We start from the raw sequence: 18,942 nt of genomic DNA on the forward strand, positions 1-18,942 counted from the left end.
CTCTTGTCAGTTCATGCAAATCTTCAGCTGGAGTGTGTGAGAGGCACATTAATTACAGTGGATACAAGAATAACGTTTCTGCATCTGCAGCAATTTTGATATTTGCAGACTCCAGCACACTCCATCTCTAACTTCACTGGCAGCTTGAAAAACCAGCAGAATTACACTTATAAACAAAGGTCTACATGGTAATTTATCTCCTATTGACTTCAGAGAAGGCTTCTCCTTTAGAATGCTAAGAAATTTATAATTATGAACCAAGATCTAAAACTTAGCTGATGAAACAAAGGCAAGTTTCTTGCCTCTTTTTCTGACTTACATTGCACATATCTGGCTTACATTTCACATATGATAATATATATGTGCATGTATATACACAATTAAACTATTCACTGAGCACTTACAAGGCTACATGACACCCTATACAGATATTTAATTCATGGAGTATTACAAGGAGTATTATTTCTCTTAACAGAAACATTTACCTTGACTCATACATTTTCCAACTATCTTACCTTCCTTAGACTTTCTTTTTGTTTGTTATGATTTGGGATTAGCAAGCTTTTATTTTTGGAGTTATAAAAAATGAGAAATCATTATTAAACAAGTGAAAAGTAGGTTACCTACTTCTCTAAAACATGTCTAGAAAACAGGAATCAGGATCCTATGGCATGCCTAAATAGCACACAGTCCAATTTTTGACATCAAGTGTCCTATCTGAGCTACCAGTCTACCAACAGAATAAGAATTATCAACATGGCACCACAATTCTGAAATTTTCTGATTATCCTCTTTAAATAAAAAAAGATTTAAAGAAGCAGGAGTTGTTTTGTCACCGAGTGTTCAATGCAGAATTATTTCATTCCAGGGTCCAATGGGCGAACATCCTAAGCTAGTCATACATCTTTTCATGTATTTATCACTCCCAGAATACTAAAGCTTCCTTTAATTTATTGAAGGATAGTCTTATAAATACTAATAATGGCTACCAACTTTGAGTCATTCCATGCATCATGTCCTATTCTAAGTACTTTATATGTAATAACTCATCTGATGAAATGTTTGGTTAAACAAGACAAAGAAAAGCTTAAATAATTCTCCAAAGAGAACATAAATAATCACAGAGGAATCTAAGATTATTACAACAAGTCTTATGCCTCCACAGTAATGCTTGTAAGCAAATCAGTGCTACACAGAAAGATTCATTCAACTGTTCAATCAGCCAGTTGAATATTTGCCATATATCTGGTAATGATCAAGTGTCACACACAGGCCTTGACCTCAGAAAGCTTATAGTCAGGTGCAAGGTGAGGGAGAGGCGTGGCATAAAAATATAGCAAGAGTTTATAGTTCAGCTGGGGGGGCAGGTAAAAATAAGCACCATCTATAAAAAGCAGATTGTTTCCTGATAAACCAACGGCTCAATTTCATTAGTTAATAATAATAAAAAAAAAAGTAGTAGGAACCGAACAAATATGACATCATCTACAAGAACATATATGCCAACCCAGACACCAGAATCTGGTAAATCTTCGTATCTATTTAGAATCTTTGATTCATTTATAAGCAAAAGAATTGGTGATCCTGGCCCCAGACTTAAAAAGTTAAAATGACAGGAACTTTTTAAGTGTATATAGATTATATCTTTATTTCAGATATTCTAACATAATCAGATCACCTTTCACTAATATACTGACAACCAACCACCTCCTCCACAGAGTAGATATAAAAAGATAACTTTAACTCCTTAATTTCCAATACATTTCCATTAAACTTAAATAATAAACTTTCAGGTTTTTAAAATGCCAACTTCAAACCTAGAAAGGGTCCGATAATGACATCCTGGTGTAATAATGTCTAACACCATTCTGAATTCTGCTTTTACCCTGAGTGGAGGCCCCACCCACTTTCTCCTTTAGCTCTTAGGAGGCCAGTCAACCTGTACTGCAAATTAATATAGAGCTTTCATGGAGAATAACTTAAAAATAATAGTGATAAAAGTACATTTAAGTGCATTGACTTTCATGACATTCATAGGTACAATGGTCATGAACATTGTAACTCAATTACTGTGTGACATATTCAAATGGATAGCAATAATAAAACTAGAAAACAATTAAAGCAACAAGCTTTGCTATGTCTGTGTTACAATGGGAATAGAGTCCTTAATTCTGGGGCAGAGGTGAGAACTAGGATTGGACTTGTATAGTAGTTATCCCTTCTCCTGTGAGCATTTAGCTACACTTAATTTAAAATGAAGAGGTCGTAAGGAGCACACTGTACATGGCATTTACAAAAAGAGAGAAGAGAAATGTGTAAAAAAAGAGGTACTGCAAAAGCACTTCTTTAGGTTACAAAGGCTTCTTTTTAAAAACTAAATGAGTTATTGATGAAGCATAACATGATTTTAAGAACTGGTACAACAAATTTTTTTATCCTTTCAAGTGGTTTGCTTTGTAGCTGAAATCATGTTTTGTCACCCACAGCACCTGCATCACCTATCATCATAAGAGGAGGAGAGTAGGTATAAAGTGTTCAGTGTGGCACTCACTCTTGCTGTGAGATGCCTGCTATTGATCTAAAAGACACATCACTAGAAGAGGAGATATTAAGCGCTTGAACAAAATAAAGTTAGGTTTTAAAACTTAAGTGTGTTTAGAAAAAAATCAAGAGTAAATACATTGACAAGCTAAACAAGCACAGTTTATTTCTTCTCTATTGCAGATACTAATATTGGTCAGCTGGTTAGAAATTCAATTTTACTTTCTGGCTTTTACAGAGCACAAGATGTTTTCTTTTAGCATCTAAAATTCATATATGTCTAAAAAAAGCAAAAATGATGTTAAAATCAAGGGATTATTTAAAAAGTTATCTAACATGGATTTGAGTCTGAATATTTTGTGAGGTCTTACAAATTGAATTTCTTCAACCACCTCCTTTGTTTTTATCGGAAAGATAGAGCTAAGGACCTGGTGATTTTACTGCCCATCATCTCTGGATGTGGTATTATAATTCACTATTATTTATTCAAGAGAAGGCAAAAACTTATCAACACTCCTGTTCCAGAAGATTGTGAGAGGGTAGAGTGCCCATGAAAGTAAAGGATAATTTTCTCAGGGAAGTTTGAACAAACTCAAGGAATTCAGAAACAAAGAAGCCACAGGAAGGATACTGCAGAGATGAAATACTACTTGAAATCTGTGCACTTTTCCCACCAAAACATGGAGCCCATTTTCCCTCCCTTAGAATCGGGACTGATGAGTGACCTGCTTTGATCAATAGAAGGGGTGGAAGTGATGTTGAACTGGTTCCAGGCTAGGCTTTAAGATGCTTGGCACCTTTCCCTTTTGCTTTCTGGAGCCCTAAGCCACCATGTAAGGCAGCTCAGCCACCCTGTTGCTGAGACCATGTGGAGAGAGAGAGAGGCCTTGTCAGCCCTCGAGAGTCCCATCCACCCTAGCTGAGGCATCGGTGTGTGTGAAGCCACCTTGCACACCCCAGCCCCAGGAGGTGACTAGATGGCTGCAGCTGCATGAGAGCCCCAAGGTGAGCCTCATAGATGAGAACCAAGCAGCTGATCCCCAGCAAGAAGGCAGAGTCATGAGCAAACATCTGATTGTTCTTTTAAATCACTGAGCTTTGGCGGGGTTTGCTATGCAGCAACAGAAAACTAAACAAATAATAGAAAATTACATTTCTCTGTTTAGTTCATTTGCTTCTGGCAATTGACAGAACCATCTAATGGTTTTTTTACAGCAAAATGTGAACACTTGGCTGTGGAGGTGGGAGGTGATGAAGAACTGGCTGATTCACTAGGACGTTTCTATAAGGCAGCCAGTCAGTGAGAGAGCAGTCACCGGGAGAGACCAACACAGTGTGCGTGCAAAATTTAAAGGAGCCTGGATATCAGTTAATTATAAGGTGGTGGGAAATAAGACACAAGAAACATTTTAAACACTCCTTAGGCTTTCTTATACGTATATGTAGCTCCTCCTCAGGAGATGTTTAATTAACAACCACGGAATTTATTATACTGGTTGGGAAGGACCAAAAAACATTGGGGTAGGGCAAGGTGGAAAACCATTGGGTGGCCATTAACTAGAGAATCAGCCTTAAGAGAGGCGATAAGTGTCACATTGAGAGCACAGCAGTCATCTGCCCACATAGCATTTACTGCTTTAGGTTAATCTTTGCTGTTTTTTAGGGAGCAAAAGGGCAATTGTGATTTCAGATAATGCAATTATGAAATAGAGAATCTCAAAACAGTGCTAAAATCCCGAAAGAATGAGAAATTGCTCAGAGCTCCATGTCTTAGATTGATAAGAAAGATGCACTAAGGATTAATTAGTTTGTTCTATTTGATCGATGGCCATAGTCTCCACCCCAAAGGTCAGTCTCTAGGAATATTCGTCAACACTCCTTCAAAGCAATTCTGAGCAAAGGGTGGATTGCAAGAGAGTCAGGACAGGATGGAGGATGTTTGCTGAGCTGTACAGCAGGTGGGAAAAGCTGTCTTCTTGCTACCACTACACGCCATGCTTCTAAGTTCAGTGGGCCTAGTAGTGCAGATTCTAAGACTCCTAGTTCAACATGACAGACAAAATACACATGGCTACCGGCTTTAACGAAGACTTGAAAATGAACAAACCCACAACAGTGAAGAGAACCTGAGAGAGGCCATCGTCGGACAGAGAGAGGCTAATAGAAGATAAGAGAATTTCAGAATGTGGAATGCCAGTGAAAGCACAATAACCGATGCATCATGGCACTGGAAGGTACATTTCAGAGCAGGGGTTGGCAAACTATGGCCCATGGAGCAAACCTGCAGCTGTCTGTATTTGTAAACATAGTTTTATTAGAACAAAGACATACCCATTTATTTATGTATTGTCTGTGGCTGACTTCATGATAACAGAGTTAAATAGTTGTGACTGACCCACAAAGCCTGAAGTATTTACTAGTTGACCCTGTTCTAATGTGTTTGTGGAAGGGAGGGAAACATGGACAAAGACACTCAGTTGCTCTGCAGAATTCCAGAAAGCTTGAGATTAGGAAACAGCTGATACAAGTACACAGAGATCCGCCCTGCTATCTCTGGTGCAGAACTCTCACCACCAACCCTGAGTCAGAGGGTGAGGGTGTCTCCCAAAAAACTGGCCCATTAAACAAGCTTTCATATTCTGGTCCTGCCTGAAAATCCCTGGTAGAATCTGACCAGTCTTCAAACTCTGCCACAAATGTAGAACCCCCAAGCAATTTTTCAGTGTTTCACTTTTAAATATGGACAATTGAGGATCACAAGACAGATGAGGACTGTGTGCTAGTAAAATGAACATCCGTGAAAAAAGAGGGTGTGGATACGAGTAACAGTGGGCTCTGTCTGGGAGAGACATGATGGAAAATTCCATGTGTCAGCTGTACAACAGGCCTGGTAGGAGTAAGGGACAAAAGAAGCCCAGAAAAGGAAACCCTCCAGAGGACCTAAAATGATGGTGCTTTGAGGGAAAAGTATTATTTTTAAAAAGATATTGCAAAAAAGAAAGAAAAAGTGAAACTCCATAAATGTGTTTAAGGGGAAAAATGTATTAATGGTACACCACTGGGGTCAGTGAACAAATTTACAGAGCCGTGGTAATGCAAAGACTATACAGATACTGCTAAAATCACTTGTAAAACTCAATTGGGAGAAGACGGGAAGGCAGATGGGGGACAAGAGAACTAAAGCTTCATTTCTTTCTAAAAGGAAATACTATAAATACGTCATGTCTAAAACTGTTAAATCAAGACAACAGTATAAACACATTAATTAGAGGTGTGAAAATAGTTACCAAAAAAAACCATCTAAAAGAAAACAAACTGATCAGTGCCTCTGGGATATGAGCCTGGAGGGTAAGGAGGGGCGGGGCAGGAAATGTTGTATGCATTATAAATATTTTGATACTTTTTCCCATGTGCATGTATTGATTTGACAATTTTTAAAAGTATATAAATGCATATGCCTGAAAAACAGTTCCACAAATTTGGAATCAGTAGATATAGGGGCACAGGAGTATGCATCTTTAAAAATCTCCCCCAGTGATTCTGACAAATTTATTCTTGTGCCTCTGCTTTTACAAACACAAATAAAGAGGTAGCAACCAGTAAAAGAGCAGTAACATCGATCTGCCAAATGGAGAAATGCCAGGAGCTATAGGAGGTCAGGATGTTGGTGTTCCAGACAGCTTCCTGCCATTTTACTAATAAAATGGGTAAATATTAGAAGACACATAAAAACTAATAGGCTGTGAGTGACCTCGTAATTCTATAGAAGAACTTCATAGATACATCAGCTTTTCTCCCTCTTACATTTGTTGAAACTCAAAAGCCTTGATTCAAAAATTAGTCTGGGGAAAAACATAAAACATCACATAACGAGGAAAACTTTGTAACTGAAGCATGTTAGATCAACAATTTCAGACTCTGTGGCCTCCATGTAAATCATGTAACATCAATCTTGATTTTTAAAATAGTTTAAAGGATGTTATCAAAATCTTTGGTGTCTACAAATGATTGCTGAGATGTGTAGAATACCTAATAATCAGAAGTAGGATGGTTTCTGGGCACTATGGTAACTTTTTCTAGGAAAGCATCTTCTGGAACATAGTAAGGCCATTGGGGATTGGCTCAGTTAGTTATCCAAAAGCAGCCAGGGGCAAAGTGTCCTCATTTTCTCTGTTCTCTAACCCTTCCCAGGATTCAGAAAGAGAGAATTACCACCCATCCTTGTTTCTATTCTGCAGGATCCTAGATTGACTTTTTAGTAGAGTGGATTTGCTTAGTGTCCACACAAACTGACATCTCTTTGCCTAAATTAGAGATCATCTAGAGCAAGAAAAGGTGATTAAAATATTTTCATGCTTATTTCAAAGTCAAAAGAGACTCCTCACCTTTTAAATACAAATGATTTATTGTTTATATCCTTAGTATCCATTAATTTTGTTAATTTTGCAGATAAATCATTACAAAATGGAAATTTCTTCCCTAACATGTATTGTCTTTTTAATTTCATCCAGAAATTGGAAAGCTGGCCTCTTTTTGCTTCAGTGGTAAGCTATTGGTCAAATTACCTTGACTGCACTGTACTGTAGCAGTGGGATTCAACAATTTAAAATTTTACTTCTTAATTTCTAAGAACATCCACTCATCCATCCAGTACTCATTGAGCACCTGCTATCTACGCGACACTGTAGGAACAACAAGAAAACAGCAACCACAGGGTAAATCTCTATGCTTAACAGATTAAAAATTTATATGAGAAAGGTTTTATACATAGGCATGTGTGCATTTATGATATCTATGTTTTTTAATTTGACTATATACTATTCTTTGATGTTTGTCTAAATAGTTCATGTTTATAAGTTACTGTCGTTTTATTAGATACTTCCCATGAACATTCGCTGAAGGTAAAATATTAATGTACACTGTGATGGCGTATAAACCTTTCTAGGTATTCCCCCACTGTGGTGCCTTTGCATATGCTGTTTCCTCCTCTTACAGCTTTCCTCACTTATCCACCCAACAAATACCTATTCATCATCCAAAGTCTGTCAGGCATGATCTTCTCTTTGAGTCTTCCCAAAACACTTTCTGATTGAATTGACCACCCTCTCCTCTGTACTGTTTCTGGACTTTGTACATATTTTTATTATTGCATTGATAGAAACACTTGCTTCTTCATTCTTGTATTCTTAATAAGGAGCAGAATGCCTGGCACAGGTGGCTACTCACTAAATAGTAGCTCAACTAAACTGAGGAGCCATTCCCTCTATGATAATGTGTGGAATGCCACAGAAATGTGTTCACATTTTATTTTAAATTATCTCTAAATCTAAAATAAGCATTTTTGAATATTTAGTAAGCAGTAGATTTCAATGTTTTGTTAAATTCTTCTCTGATGAGAAATTCTCATCCTTACAAAAGCCTAATAAAATTATATAGTTAGGAATACGCTTTTCCTTTTAAAAATTTCTGTTGCTCACTCCCCCTACCTACTCTTATGACTTTGTGCCAACAGCATGGTTTTTTATAGACTTAGCCTATTCATATGTTACAATTACTTGTTTATACATCCATGGCCCCTCTTAGATATAAACTCCCGGAGAGCCGGGGCCTTGTCATATCCATTTTTGTAGTGCTGGTGTACAGCAATGACTACAAAAGGGAAGAGCTTGGAAGGTCCTTGCTGAATTAATAGAGGAAAAGTAGAAGACAGTAAATAGAATTAAATTCTAGGGTCTCCTTTTTCTATTAAAACCTGTTTTATAAACTACATAAGTAGTTTCATAAACTATATAAAACTCTGACTTTGTTTTTGAAGGGCTAGCTTAGACTGTGGGTATAGCAAACTAGGAATTGAGTAGGAAGGGAAAATGCTTAGCTGTGCAAACATTTTCATTTTATTTTGTCTTTAAAATTTACACCGGAAGAGGCCTTTTTCTAGTTTTAAAATATGGAGCAGTGGGTTGGATCAGAGGAAAAAATAATTGGATTCTTTATTATGAAAAGAAATAGGTTTATTAAATATTTCACTGAAGTTCAAAAGCTTTGGAGATCTTTTTCCCTCTGCTAAGATGTCATTATTTCCATAATTTCCTCTTACTCTAATTATAGGCATCAGGATGATTTTTAGTTGAGTCATTTGATGTTTCTCTGTGATTTTTTGGCAACACAAGGGTGTGGATTCCTAGTGAAATATCACCAGATGAACAGTAGTGTTGGACTAGATTAATCTTGCAGAAAATGATGTACACAATTTTTTACAACAGTACTGTTTAAAAAAATGTGATTAGTTTAAAAAGTTCATTCAACTTTTAAGGACATGTAGCATCTATTAAATGTATTATAACTCACTAGTAAGTGAGAGTGACAAATATGCTCATTAGGTGACCTTGAAAAGAAGTCATTTCTACAGAAACCATTTAGTAATTGGCAATGAAGCATTTGATATTTTTTAAATTAAAAATCCCAGATGACTCTCAATTTTATGTTGTTTCTTCATACACAAAGCACTTTAAAATCCATGGGATAACAATCCATAAATCTATAGATCATACAAATGACATAACTCCTCTTCAAAAGTAATTCTCTAACTTGTATATCTACTAGAACCCATTGACTTCACAAGTTGATATAATAAATTAAATCGATGTGGTGAAAAATGCGAAATGGTGATATAGTTCTTTGGAGGACAGTTACTACACTTAATAATACTCTTTCTAAGGCATTTCAAAAATAATACTACACAATTCTTGAATCAGCACTTTAAATACACAAGATCAAATTTGATTTCTTTTTTTCCCCACATAAGTATTTACAAATTATGGGATTAATCCAAGGTCATGGGCCAGGTAGAAGAATTTAAAATTAGACTGCAAAATCAGACTTAGTTCATTACTTTTTTCTTGACCTCTATGCACCTTTCATATTTTACAGTTTTTACCCTTAGCAATTTGCCTCTGCATTTTCATGCTAAATTAATTTTGATTATAAGTTGATAGACATCCAAGTAACTGCATATGAAAATTAATTCATAAGGACTAGAGAAAAAAACCTATATATTAAAGCATATGGGGACATATAAAGATGAATACCATTTACATTTTTTTCTATGAGATAAGCATGAATATTTAAATATCTAACCTGGGCAATTCAGCATGAGAATATTACAGATTAATACAGATTAAAAATATCAATGGTTGAATATAAGTTAGAAAAGTATGAAATGTTAATCACATCCCTAAGAAGAAACTCTAGAATTAAATTAGAAAAGTGTCAATCTCGAGTCCATCAAACCCAGCAAATAGAAGGGACAGTCTGAAAAATGTGACAGAAATGACATTTCAAGCTGTTTCCAAAATACTTCAATTTGATACTCTTAAACTTAGGAAAAATAATTGTGGTTTTCCTCAAGTGAAGTGACCTTTAACCTTTAAATTCAAAACACAGAAAGAAGCTCCCCATATTTGCTGTAGAAAAATAGGTATTGCAGAACAATTTTTGAAAATAACACTTAGGAACTTACCTGTTTCCATTTTTCCATCCTGTGCTGCGGGCCCATCCGGAATGACACTTTTCACCTGCAGAAACTCATCGGGCTCATCTCCACCAATGATGGTAAATCCAAAACCCATGTTGCTCTTTTTTAGGGTGGTGCTGAGGAATGTTCCCTTCAACTGGGATGCATCCCGGGTGAAGAGTGGTTTTTCTACATTGGCCAATATAAGTTAAAAAAGAAAAAGCACGTTTAAGGCAAGTTCTCACATGGGAAAGCCAGCCACTGAGCAGCCATCCTGGGGTTAATGTGGGTCTTCTACAGTAAATGCAAGCAGGGGGTGACTGCAGGGGCTAAGCTCTTAGTACTTCCTATAAACACAGAGCAGTCCAAGCATCCAGGGAAACATGGAAATCTGCTTGGTTTGGAGAGAGATTTTTTTATTTTGGTCAAGTAAATCTTTCTATTCACTAAAGTAGCCCTTCTTGTGCTTAAAAAAGGCTGAATCAACATGCCATCAATGCCTTCAGATAAAGAGGAGCCTAAAGGCCCTGAGTGTGTTTCCCTTGTTCTATGAGTATCCAGGTAGGAGACTGAGTGGCTGGTCCTGCACAAAACCTTGAAGGGATAGGACTAGAAAACCAAAATGGACTATTTTGTTTTTAAAAAGAATAGAAACTATGAAATGTTGCTATCAATTCACATGTCAAAAATATTTAGAAAGAGTACCTGGATGTGGGACTGAGTTAAGTTTTGCTTATATTGTGAGATGCTATAAAGATAACCAGATAGATCAATTTCTACTGCCCCAATAGTGTTTAGTATACTCTAAAATGTGAGCAAAAGGCAAGCCAATATTTCTACATAAGATATAATTATGAATGTAAAGGTAACAGATTTTGTAACAATATGCTGACACATTCAACACAGAACTTGAATCCGCTCATGTAGATTTGATGATTAATTTGTTATATAATATGCTTTTGTAGCTATAATCTGTAAAAAATATTTTCCTAATAATATATCAAATGTTTTAAAAATAATAGTCACACTAGGAAACATATTATCTTTTAAATGCTATCACAGTCAAATATTATATATATATATATTTAGTTGTTACAGTTTGGTTGATATGATTTGCTATTTGGAACAGCAAAACTGTACATGGTAAGTTATTTTGTATGATACTTTTGCTGTTGTTACATTTTTGGTGATATGTAATGGACAAACTATAAAATAATGAGTTATTATATTCAAATTTTACTTTGTCTATTTACATATCATATATATCTTTGTTAAAAATAGAGAAAGCTTCTTTAAATTAAAAATTAAAAAAACATATAATCTTGGCACCTAGGTTTCCTTTATGAAAGGAACGTTTGCAAATGGAAAGCAGTTCAAAAGGAGACCTTTACATTCGCGGTGACTGTGCCGTAGTGCATGGGGTGAAGGTCACCAGCAAGCCGATCTCGGCCTCCCGCCTACAAAAGCGGCCTTGCTTTCGCGATGAGTAAGAGCCCAGGAAGAGGTGAAAAGTGGGTGCAGCCTCTCACCCCCGCGTGGCTGAGGTGTCGGGCGCGGCAGGCGGCCCGGACCTACCGACCCACCCGGGCCCCCGGGCGGCGGCGCGGGTCCCGGGACAAGTGCCCGCGCTGCGCGGCCTCCCCGGGGCAGCGCGGGGTGCAGGGATTTGGGCCTAGGGACTGTCGATGAGGAGTTGCCTACCGTCACAAAGGAGAGCAAGCCTCCTTCTGGTGCTTGGTCTTTTGAGGACAAAGTTATGATTCTCTATGTATCTCTGCAGTTTAAAGCATCACCGTCAAGCCCAGGAGCCGCGCCCTGGCAACGAGCTGTACATTCCTATGAGGCGCCCTGCAGGCTTTACCTTATCTGTGGTGGCCAAAGGCATTAGTCTAGAAACGGCGAACACCCAGCTAACGCTAACAGACGGGTTTGTGGACAGCAAATCAATTCTTTGAAACGGTTCAAGCTAAAGGCATGTACGTTGGACGAGCGGGCAGTTTCAGAGACCGTTCTTCCCCTTGAAACGTCTCAGGGTGACAGGTACCAACCTCGGAAGCCTGGGGCCTGCAGGGGCTTGGTTCCAAGTTCCGTGTGGGGCATGTTATGCTGCTGTAGCTTCCTTTTTGCTTCCAGGACAGGGTTTTCAAACTGTGTTCTTCTATTTATGTGGCTGAAAAATAAAAGTTCGAATTAGGATAACAGTGGGGCAAAGTCATTTAAGAGAACATAGGTACAGCTCTGCAGCGAGCAGGTGATTAAGGGACACCTTAGGCGACTACAGTCAAGTGGCCACCAGGCATGAAGTCAGCCTCGCTGGCGCTGGGCTGTGCACAGCATACACCTCTGTGACAAGAGCAGAGTTCTCAATGGCTCCATCATATGTTAGTACATTAAAATTGTGTACCATGCAGCCAGAAGAAGTAGAATGTGCTCTTGCTGTCTGGTCTACTGTGTTAGTCTGAGATCAGTTTGGTGCATTAAAATAAATGGTCAACAAGTGAAATTTATAGCAAATGGTGTTGGAGAGAAGAGTATCATTTAAGCTTTACAAAGTCCCTGGTGTAAGGTAATCCACTGATTACTCTTACAGCAACCAAAGTCCACACTTTTTAGAGTCATAAGATCTGGACTGAAGGGCTGGGATATAGGAGAAAAGGCTCCCAGAGACATTATGGAAGTTGTAGAACACCTACCTACCTGTAGGATGGTTGACTCTGAGATCAATAAAAAGTTGAGCATTTACTTTCTGCATAATGAGGTGATAAATTCATAGATACTAGACACACAGTGGCTGAAAGCAACTGTGAATCAGCTAAACTTATGGTTGATGGTATAAGCATGCCTTCTAGTATCCTTATAGTATAATGAATTCTTCCATGAAATTTAGAGTTCCCTGTCCACAGAAAGGCTAGAAACCAATGACCCTGCCCCGCAGCAGTGCCTTGTAGCTCTTTCTCTAGGATATGAATGCACCATGAGCAGCCTGGCATCTACATTGATTTCAGTTCTTTGTATACACAGAAACAGGATTATGGATTGAAAGCATGAAGAAGAAGCGGGTTAGAGGAGGAAGGAGCAATTACTGAGTACTCAGCTTGGTGCCAGCTACTTCATATAAATCTCTTTAGTTAAGCCCACTGGCAACAGTCTTGGATTCTAATTATCCCATTTTAAGGCAATGAGACTGACACACTGGAGGCAGAATGACTTGCTATAAATCACATGCCCAGTAAGCGGAAAGATGGGGATTTGAACGTGTCTATCTCTAAGATGCATCGCCCATCACATACCTCCTCTTTTCAGTGTATGATTTCACAGTGGCAAGTGCACACATATTTAATGTGCGTGTACACACACACACACACACACACACACACACAAGTGCACACACAGCCCTCTCACTTTATGTCTTCTAAAACTGCATGTCAGAAAGCAGAGGAGGTGAAAGGAGCAAAATGTCAACAACCAATTTTATATTAATACAAGTCATATTATTCCTGGTGAGAGAGAAAATCGATGATTAGAAACAAATGAAAACAATTGCAATATTTAATTTCTTCCTCATGGGGGACAGGGTGTGGGGCAGCTGCTGCCAAACAGGTTCTGCAGTCAATTAGTCTTGGATTAAAAATCCAGCTCCACCACTTGACTAGCTGTGTGACCTTGGCAAGCTATTAAACCTGAGCCTTAGTATCTTCATCTATAATGAGCAAAATATCCCCTTCCTCCTGGGGCGGTTGCGAGGATTCAATGAAATAATGAATATTGGCACAGGGTTTCAAGCAGAGACGTACTCAGTAACTAGCAGCAGCTGTTATCATGGCCAACACCAGCATCGCCTTCTCATCACCATCACTGTAATGGTTGTGAGTCCGCACGAAAGGCTTTGCAGGGCTGGGGGCACTGTAACAACACCAGGACCTTTCTCTGATACAGCCTCTGGTGCATTTTAGAATGGGGGTTCTTACAGCAATGTTGTTTGGTATTGAAACTCACTGGTATGGGGTTCTATGTATATCTGTCTTATGTAAAATTATTTCCCACTGGAAGTAAATGCTACTGTGATGCTCTTGTAAATCAGGGAGTCACCATGATCTGTGGTATACACAGAACTATGAGCTTTCAACGCTTCTTTGCCCCATAAACTCAGACAACACCACTCCTATTTCAGAAGGGTCAGAGTTTGAAGCCGCTCCTCCCTTGTCTCCACATTCCCTTACTAAAATCCTTGAAATATTTCTATTACCTAAAGGAACATTATTCCTGACTTTGCCCTTACTTATCTCTGTAGCTTCACCTTTGGCTGTATCACATCACACACCCTTTGCTTTCGACATACTTGGAGCTACTCTCATCAGCAACACCCTACTAAGCCTCTTTTCCAGTCACATGAGATTCAGGGTATCCACAGTGCAGTGCCTGAAGCAAGACCGCCTGGGTTTCAGGTGGCATCTTGGGCAGATTACTAAATTCTCTCAGCATCAATATCATCCAGAAAATGGGGACATTAACTCCTTGAGGTTGCTGTCTAGATAAGAGAAATAATGTTTGCAAAGCACAGATACATAAGGAGGATCCCACAATTATAAGTTATAGTTATTTTGTATTCTTCAAAGTATAACTTATTCTTCAAAAATAACTTATTCTTTATTACTATTATTAATAACTGCTGCTGTTACTGTAATCATTATCTCAATGCTTTTTCCATCTGCCCCACAGCTCCTTCCCTAACCTCTGCCAGCAACATTCCCATCCTGCGTTATACTCTTCCAGTGGCTCTGTTTACTTATTTTCTTATACCCTGCCTCATCATTAAGAGGGCTTGAATCACTTTTAAAGAACTGCAATGAAAAGTAAATAAAATCAGAGTGAAGTCAGTTGAATCTGAGTGGAAGATCAATAGACAAAATTGATAATACAGTGTCCTACTTGTTTACTGGAGTTTCATTGCAAATTAGCTTTGAGCTTTCTAGCTGCTAATTCAATGGGAGGAAGAAACCATTTATATTCTTCAGAGTATTTAAGATAAACCAAGACAGTTGTTCAGAAGGATATAGTATTCCTGTTACTGAGTCTTAAGATCATTCTTTCTAGGTCTTCGATGAATAGGTTTCTGTGATGTAGTACACAACATCCTAATTGATAATCCACAACAATGAATTTAAAGAGCTATCGTAACCCTACCATACTGTGTTTCAAGGACTGATTTTCATTTTTATTCCCTTCTTTAGATTGTACACACCTGTGTACAGGGTCCATCTTTATGTATTGAGCATTGGACAGAGTGAAAGACAATAATTTTTAGTTAAATAACTAAATGATGTGCCTATGTTTTAAGACTTTTGTTTACAAATACATGGTAGTGATTTTGAGAAACTAAGAAACAACGTTAAAGTGTACCAAACTATCAGCTTTTCTCATTTCCTATCTGTTCTATTTCTCTTTTGCTAGGTCATTGTCCATCATATGCATAACTTTATCCTTAAAAAACACATTACAAGAACTTTCTGGGGTACATTTACATATACTATTGGGTTCCTCCAACTTGCCACCTGCACATAATGATTTCCTTAGAAAAGTCAATATGTAGTCACCTGCTTTATGGACACAATGCTGAAAATATTCCATTCACCACCAAAGTGAGTTTCCAGACTTAAGAGATAATGAAAATATCAGTGAACTAGTCTGGCATGCCTTGTACCCCACAAACAGTGGAAGCTGGGTGTAGCTTTAGTATCTTGAGCCAATAGCTACAGAGCATTTACACTGTCACAAATGAAGTCATTCATTTAAAACTTAAAATGCTCCAAAGCTTCAAAAGCCCTATCACAAAGAAATGTGATTGTAGCTGAATAGGGAAGTCTTGTCTTTCTTATGCTTCCAGAATGAATAGTTTCAGGTCCCTTTAGCAAGGATTTGGGGGTCTTACAATGTGTACAAAGTATGTGAATGACAAATGCCATCTCCCCCTCTTGTTTAGACTCTGTGTGATAATAACTAGCTATTTCATGTAGCTCCCATACAGAAGGGGACCTGGGAAACTACCAAGAGTTCTTAACTCTCTAATTATATCTAGTCTATTGTCACATTTTACTAATAGAATCTTTAGGTGTTAAGGGCTAAGGGGGTAGATACATATTCTGAAGTGGGTATATCCTAACACCACCACTTACCCTTTACAAAAAGGAAAGACTACTGCTGCTTCCATGTTAGAATGGCAAAGGGATCAGGATACTCAAAGATAAGATTCCATCCTTGAGCATCCTATATGAGGCAGTGCTCTGTAGTTCAGGATGAACCTGAGCAGCTTAAAATAACAAAAACAAAAACAGAGAAGACTCAGGCCCACCTTAAATCAGTTGAGCCATAATCTCTGAATGGGGTACAGGCACTGGCATTAAAAAAAAAAAAAGCTTCCTAGGTAATTCCAATGTACAGCTAGGGTTGTAAGTCCCTGAGTTAGAAGATGAGAAAGTCCTAGCCAGCGTGGCTCTATTGGCTGAGTGTCGTCCTGTGCACCTAAAGGTCACGGGTTCTATTTCTGGTCAGGGCAGATACTCAGGTTTCGGGTTTGATCCCCAGTCGGGGTGCATGCAGGAGGCAGCCGATCAATGTTTCTCTCTCACATCAATGTTTCTCTATCTCTCTCCCTCTCTCTCCAAAATCAATAAAAAAATAAACTAGAAGCTGAGAAAATGTGAATTGGTAATTGAATAAGGGGGTTCTAGCCTGATAAGGTTTGTGTGAAAGTCTCATTTTCTGTATGGAGCCTTGGGTAGTACTAGTACTTCAGAATAGAGTACTTGTGCCATCAGAATTTTCAGAAATGCACAGAGTGAAGGAAATCTTTGTAGTTAATTGGCTATGATGCCAAAGGTAGTCCTAGGTGAGCATTCTGTTTGACTGCTACCTTCTTCAGTGTGGGGAGGCCTGGGAGAAACAGGAGGACAGACATACATCCTGGGCCCATCAGTACACAGGGGACAGGTCTGCTGAGGGTTATGAAGGCCATCACTTGACCCTCACACTACCAGTGTTCCCTTCATAGTCCAGGCTGTTCACCCCACCTTTCTTCTCCTGTGTCTTTGGAGAGGGACACTTTTAGTGCATGGTGACCTTTTATACTGGTCACCATCTTGACTTGAGTTGACAGTTTAGAAATGGATCTTTGGGTAAGTGTGAGAGACAGAAGAGAGCAACTTTCAAGTGGAGATACATCACAAGTAAAATATTTCTAAGGTGGTCAAAGAGACTCCACTAATTTCTTCAAGGGATGGAGTAACCAGTGCTCAATAAATATTTGTTGAGTAAATGCACAGATGAAAGCAGGCATGCATGAAAAGCGATAGGTATCACTATTTTCCAGTTTAACTCTGTCATGAAAAGTATGTTGTGACAGTCAGAACTCTACGTGAAGCTTAGGGCCAGCTGATGTGATTTAACCAATCTGCATCTGGATAAAGACCCGTGGAATCCTTCAAAACAGAGAATCTTTCAAGATGTTCTTGTGATAGGTGAAAAAGTCACCCTACTTTGGTGATGAAAGATTTGGATGTGAGGAGCTGATAACTAGCAGCTGCTATCTTGCATTAGAGTAGAAATATGCTCATATGGAAAAGCATTATGTTAGGGAAAAAACATGGGAGCACCGGGGAGTGGGAGATTGGCTTGGGGTTTGGGGTTGCAGCTCAGTATGTCACCTTTTCTATTCAAACTTGTTCTTTGGGGAGCTTCCCCAAATCTATTTTACTTAGATTTCTTTCCTTCTTTCTTCCTTCCTTTCCTTCTTTCTTTCAAAACAGAATAATTCCTAAATGAAATCTGAGTGTGTGAATTTCCTGGTTGTTAGGAATTCCCTAGGCTTTCTTTGACCCCAATTCTGGGTGGTCAGAAAAATCTGCATATTACCTCCTCACATTTGAACCTTCAAACTGTAGCTGCACCAGCAGGGAATATCACATATTCCCTGTCTGTATTTTACTCATTTTGATACAAGTCTTGAGAAGTCTCCATAAAGTTTTCTCTCCTATCAAGTTTAGATAAACGGAATAAAAACTACCCATGCTTTAGAGACATAGAGAGGATAGCAACCCTACAGGGCTCTTCTGGGGTCAACCCATTTCACAGAAGACAGGGCAGCATCAGAGCTTGGCTAGTGCAGTCACATTGCTGGCATCCACCCCAAGCCCCACTACATCCTAGGCGGGTGACCTTGGGCACATCATTTACTTTCTCTGTACTTCAGAATTTTTCATTGTAATTTTGGGATAAAAGTAATATCCACCTCATAATGTTGTTGTGCTTATTACATGAATTAAAATGAGTATATCACTTAAGACCAGTGCCCAGATGAAATACACAATAAATGTTGCCATGATGCATCAAATATTTGTTTCTCAAACATTCTTTGGTAAGCACAATGGTAGGGATTGCAGGGAAGGGCAAAGATCAATCAGACATGTAGTCTAGTGAGGGAGATAAAACAGGAACAAGAATAATTATAGAGTTTGCCTAATACAACGAATACCTTACAGTGTTTTGAAAAACCTGAATTTTAAAAGTACTAATGGCTAATACTTTAAATATACTTTATTTTAAAATATGAGTTTTGCATAAATGGAAGATTGAATTTATTTTACTTGGAGCATTAAAAAACACATACAGAATAATTGAATCCTGCCTCTGGAAAGATTTCTTCCCAATTCTACTAGTTAAGTGATCATTTTCTTTCTATAAATGGCCATTCATTCTACCTCACTATATACCTGAGGGGAAGGTGGGTGGGGAGATTGAATCATTCATGTGTTACTTTCTCTGGCTCTTCCTGGACAGCAGGGTGTTTGATCTGGGGACACAGTGTCATGGTGGGAGGTGGAATCACGGCTGAC

The 18,942-nt window shown here is 38.4% G+C and overlaps 1 protein-coding gene across 1 annotated transcript in view; it reads right to left on the bottom strand.

Annotated features, from left to right (window-relative positions):
• The window catches only part of MAGI2 (membrane associated guanylate kinase, WW and PDZ domain containing 2), a 1,282,556-nt gene that overhangs the window by 258,706 nt on the left and 1,004,908 nt on the right, over window positions 1–18,942 (bottom strand). Inside the window, exons 8-9 of the mRNA XM_087821115.1 lie at window positions 12,103–12,224; window positions 10,061–10,243 (exon numbers count right to left, since the gene is read on the bottom strand). Coding sequence (XP_087677241.1) covers window positions 10,061–10,243; window positions 12,103–12,224 — 305 coding nt within the window. The remainder of the gene's footprint in view (window positions 1–10,060; window positions 10,244–12,102; window positions 12,225–18,942) is intronic.

The sequence above is a fragment of the Miniopterus natalensis genome, chromosome 10 (genome assembly GCF_054644295.1).
Source record: "Miniopterus natalensis isolate mMinNat1 chromosome 10, mMinNat1.hap1, whole genome shotgun sequence".
Lineage (NCBI taxonomy): Eukaryota > Metazoa > Chordata > Mammalia > Chiroptera > Miniopteridae > Miniopterus > Miniopterus natalensis.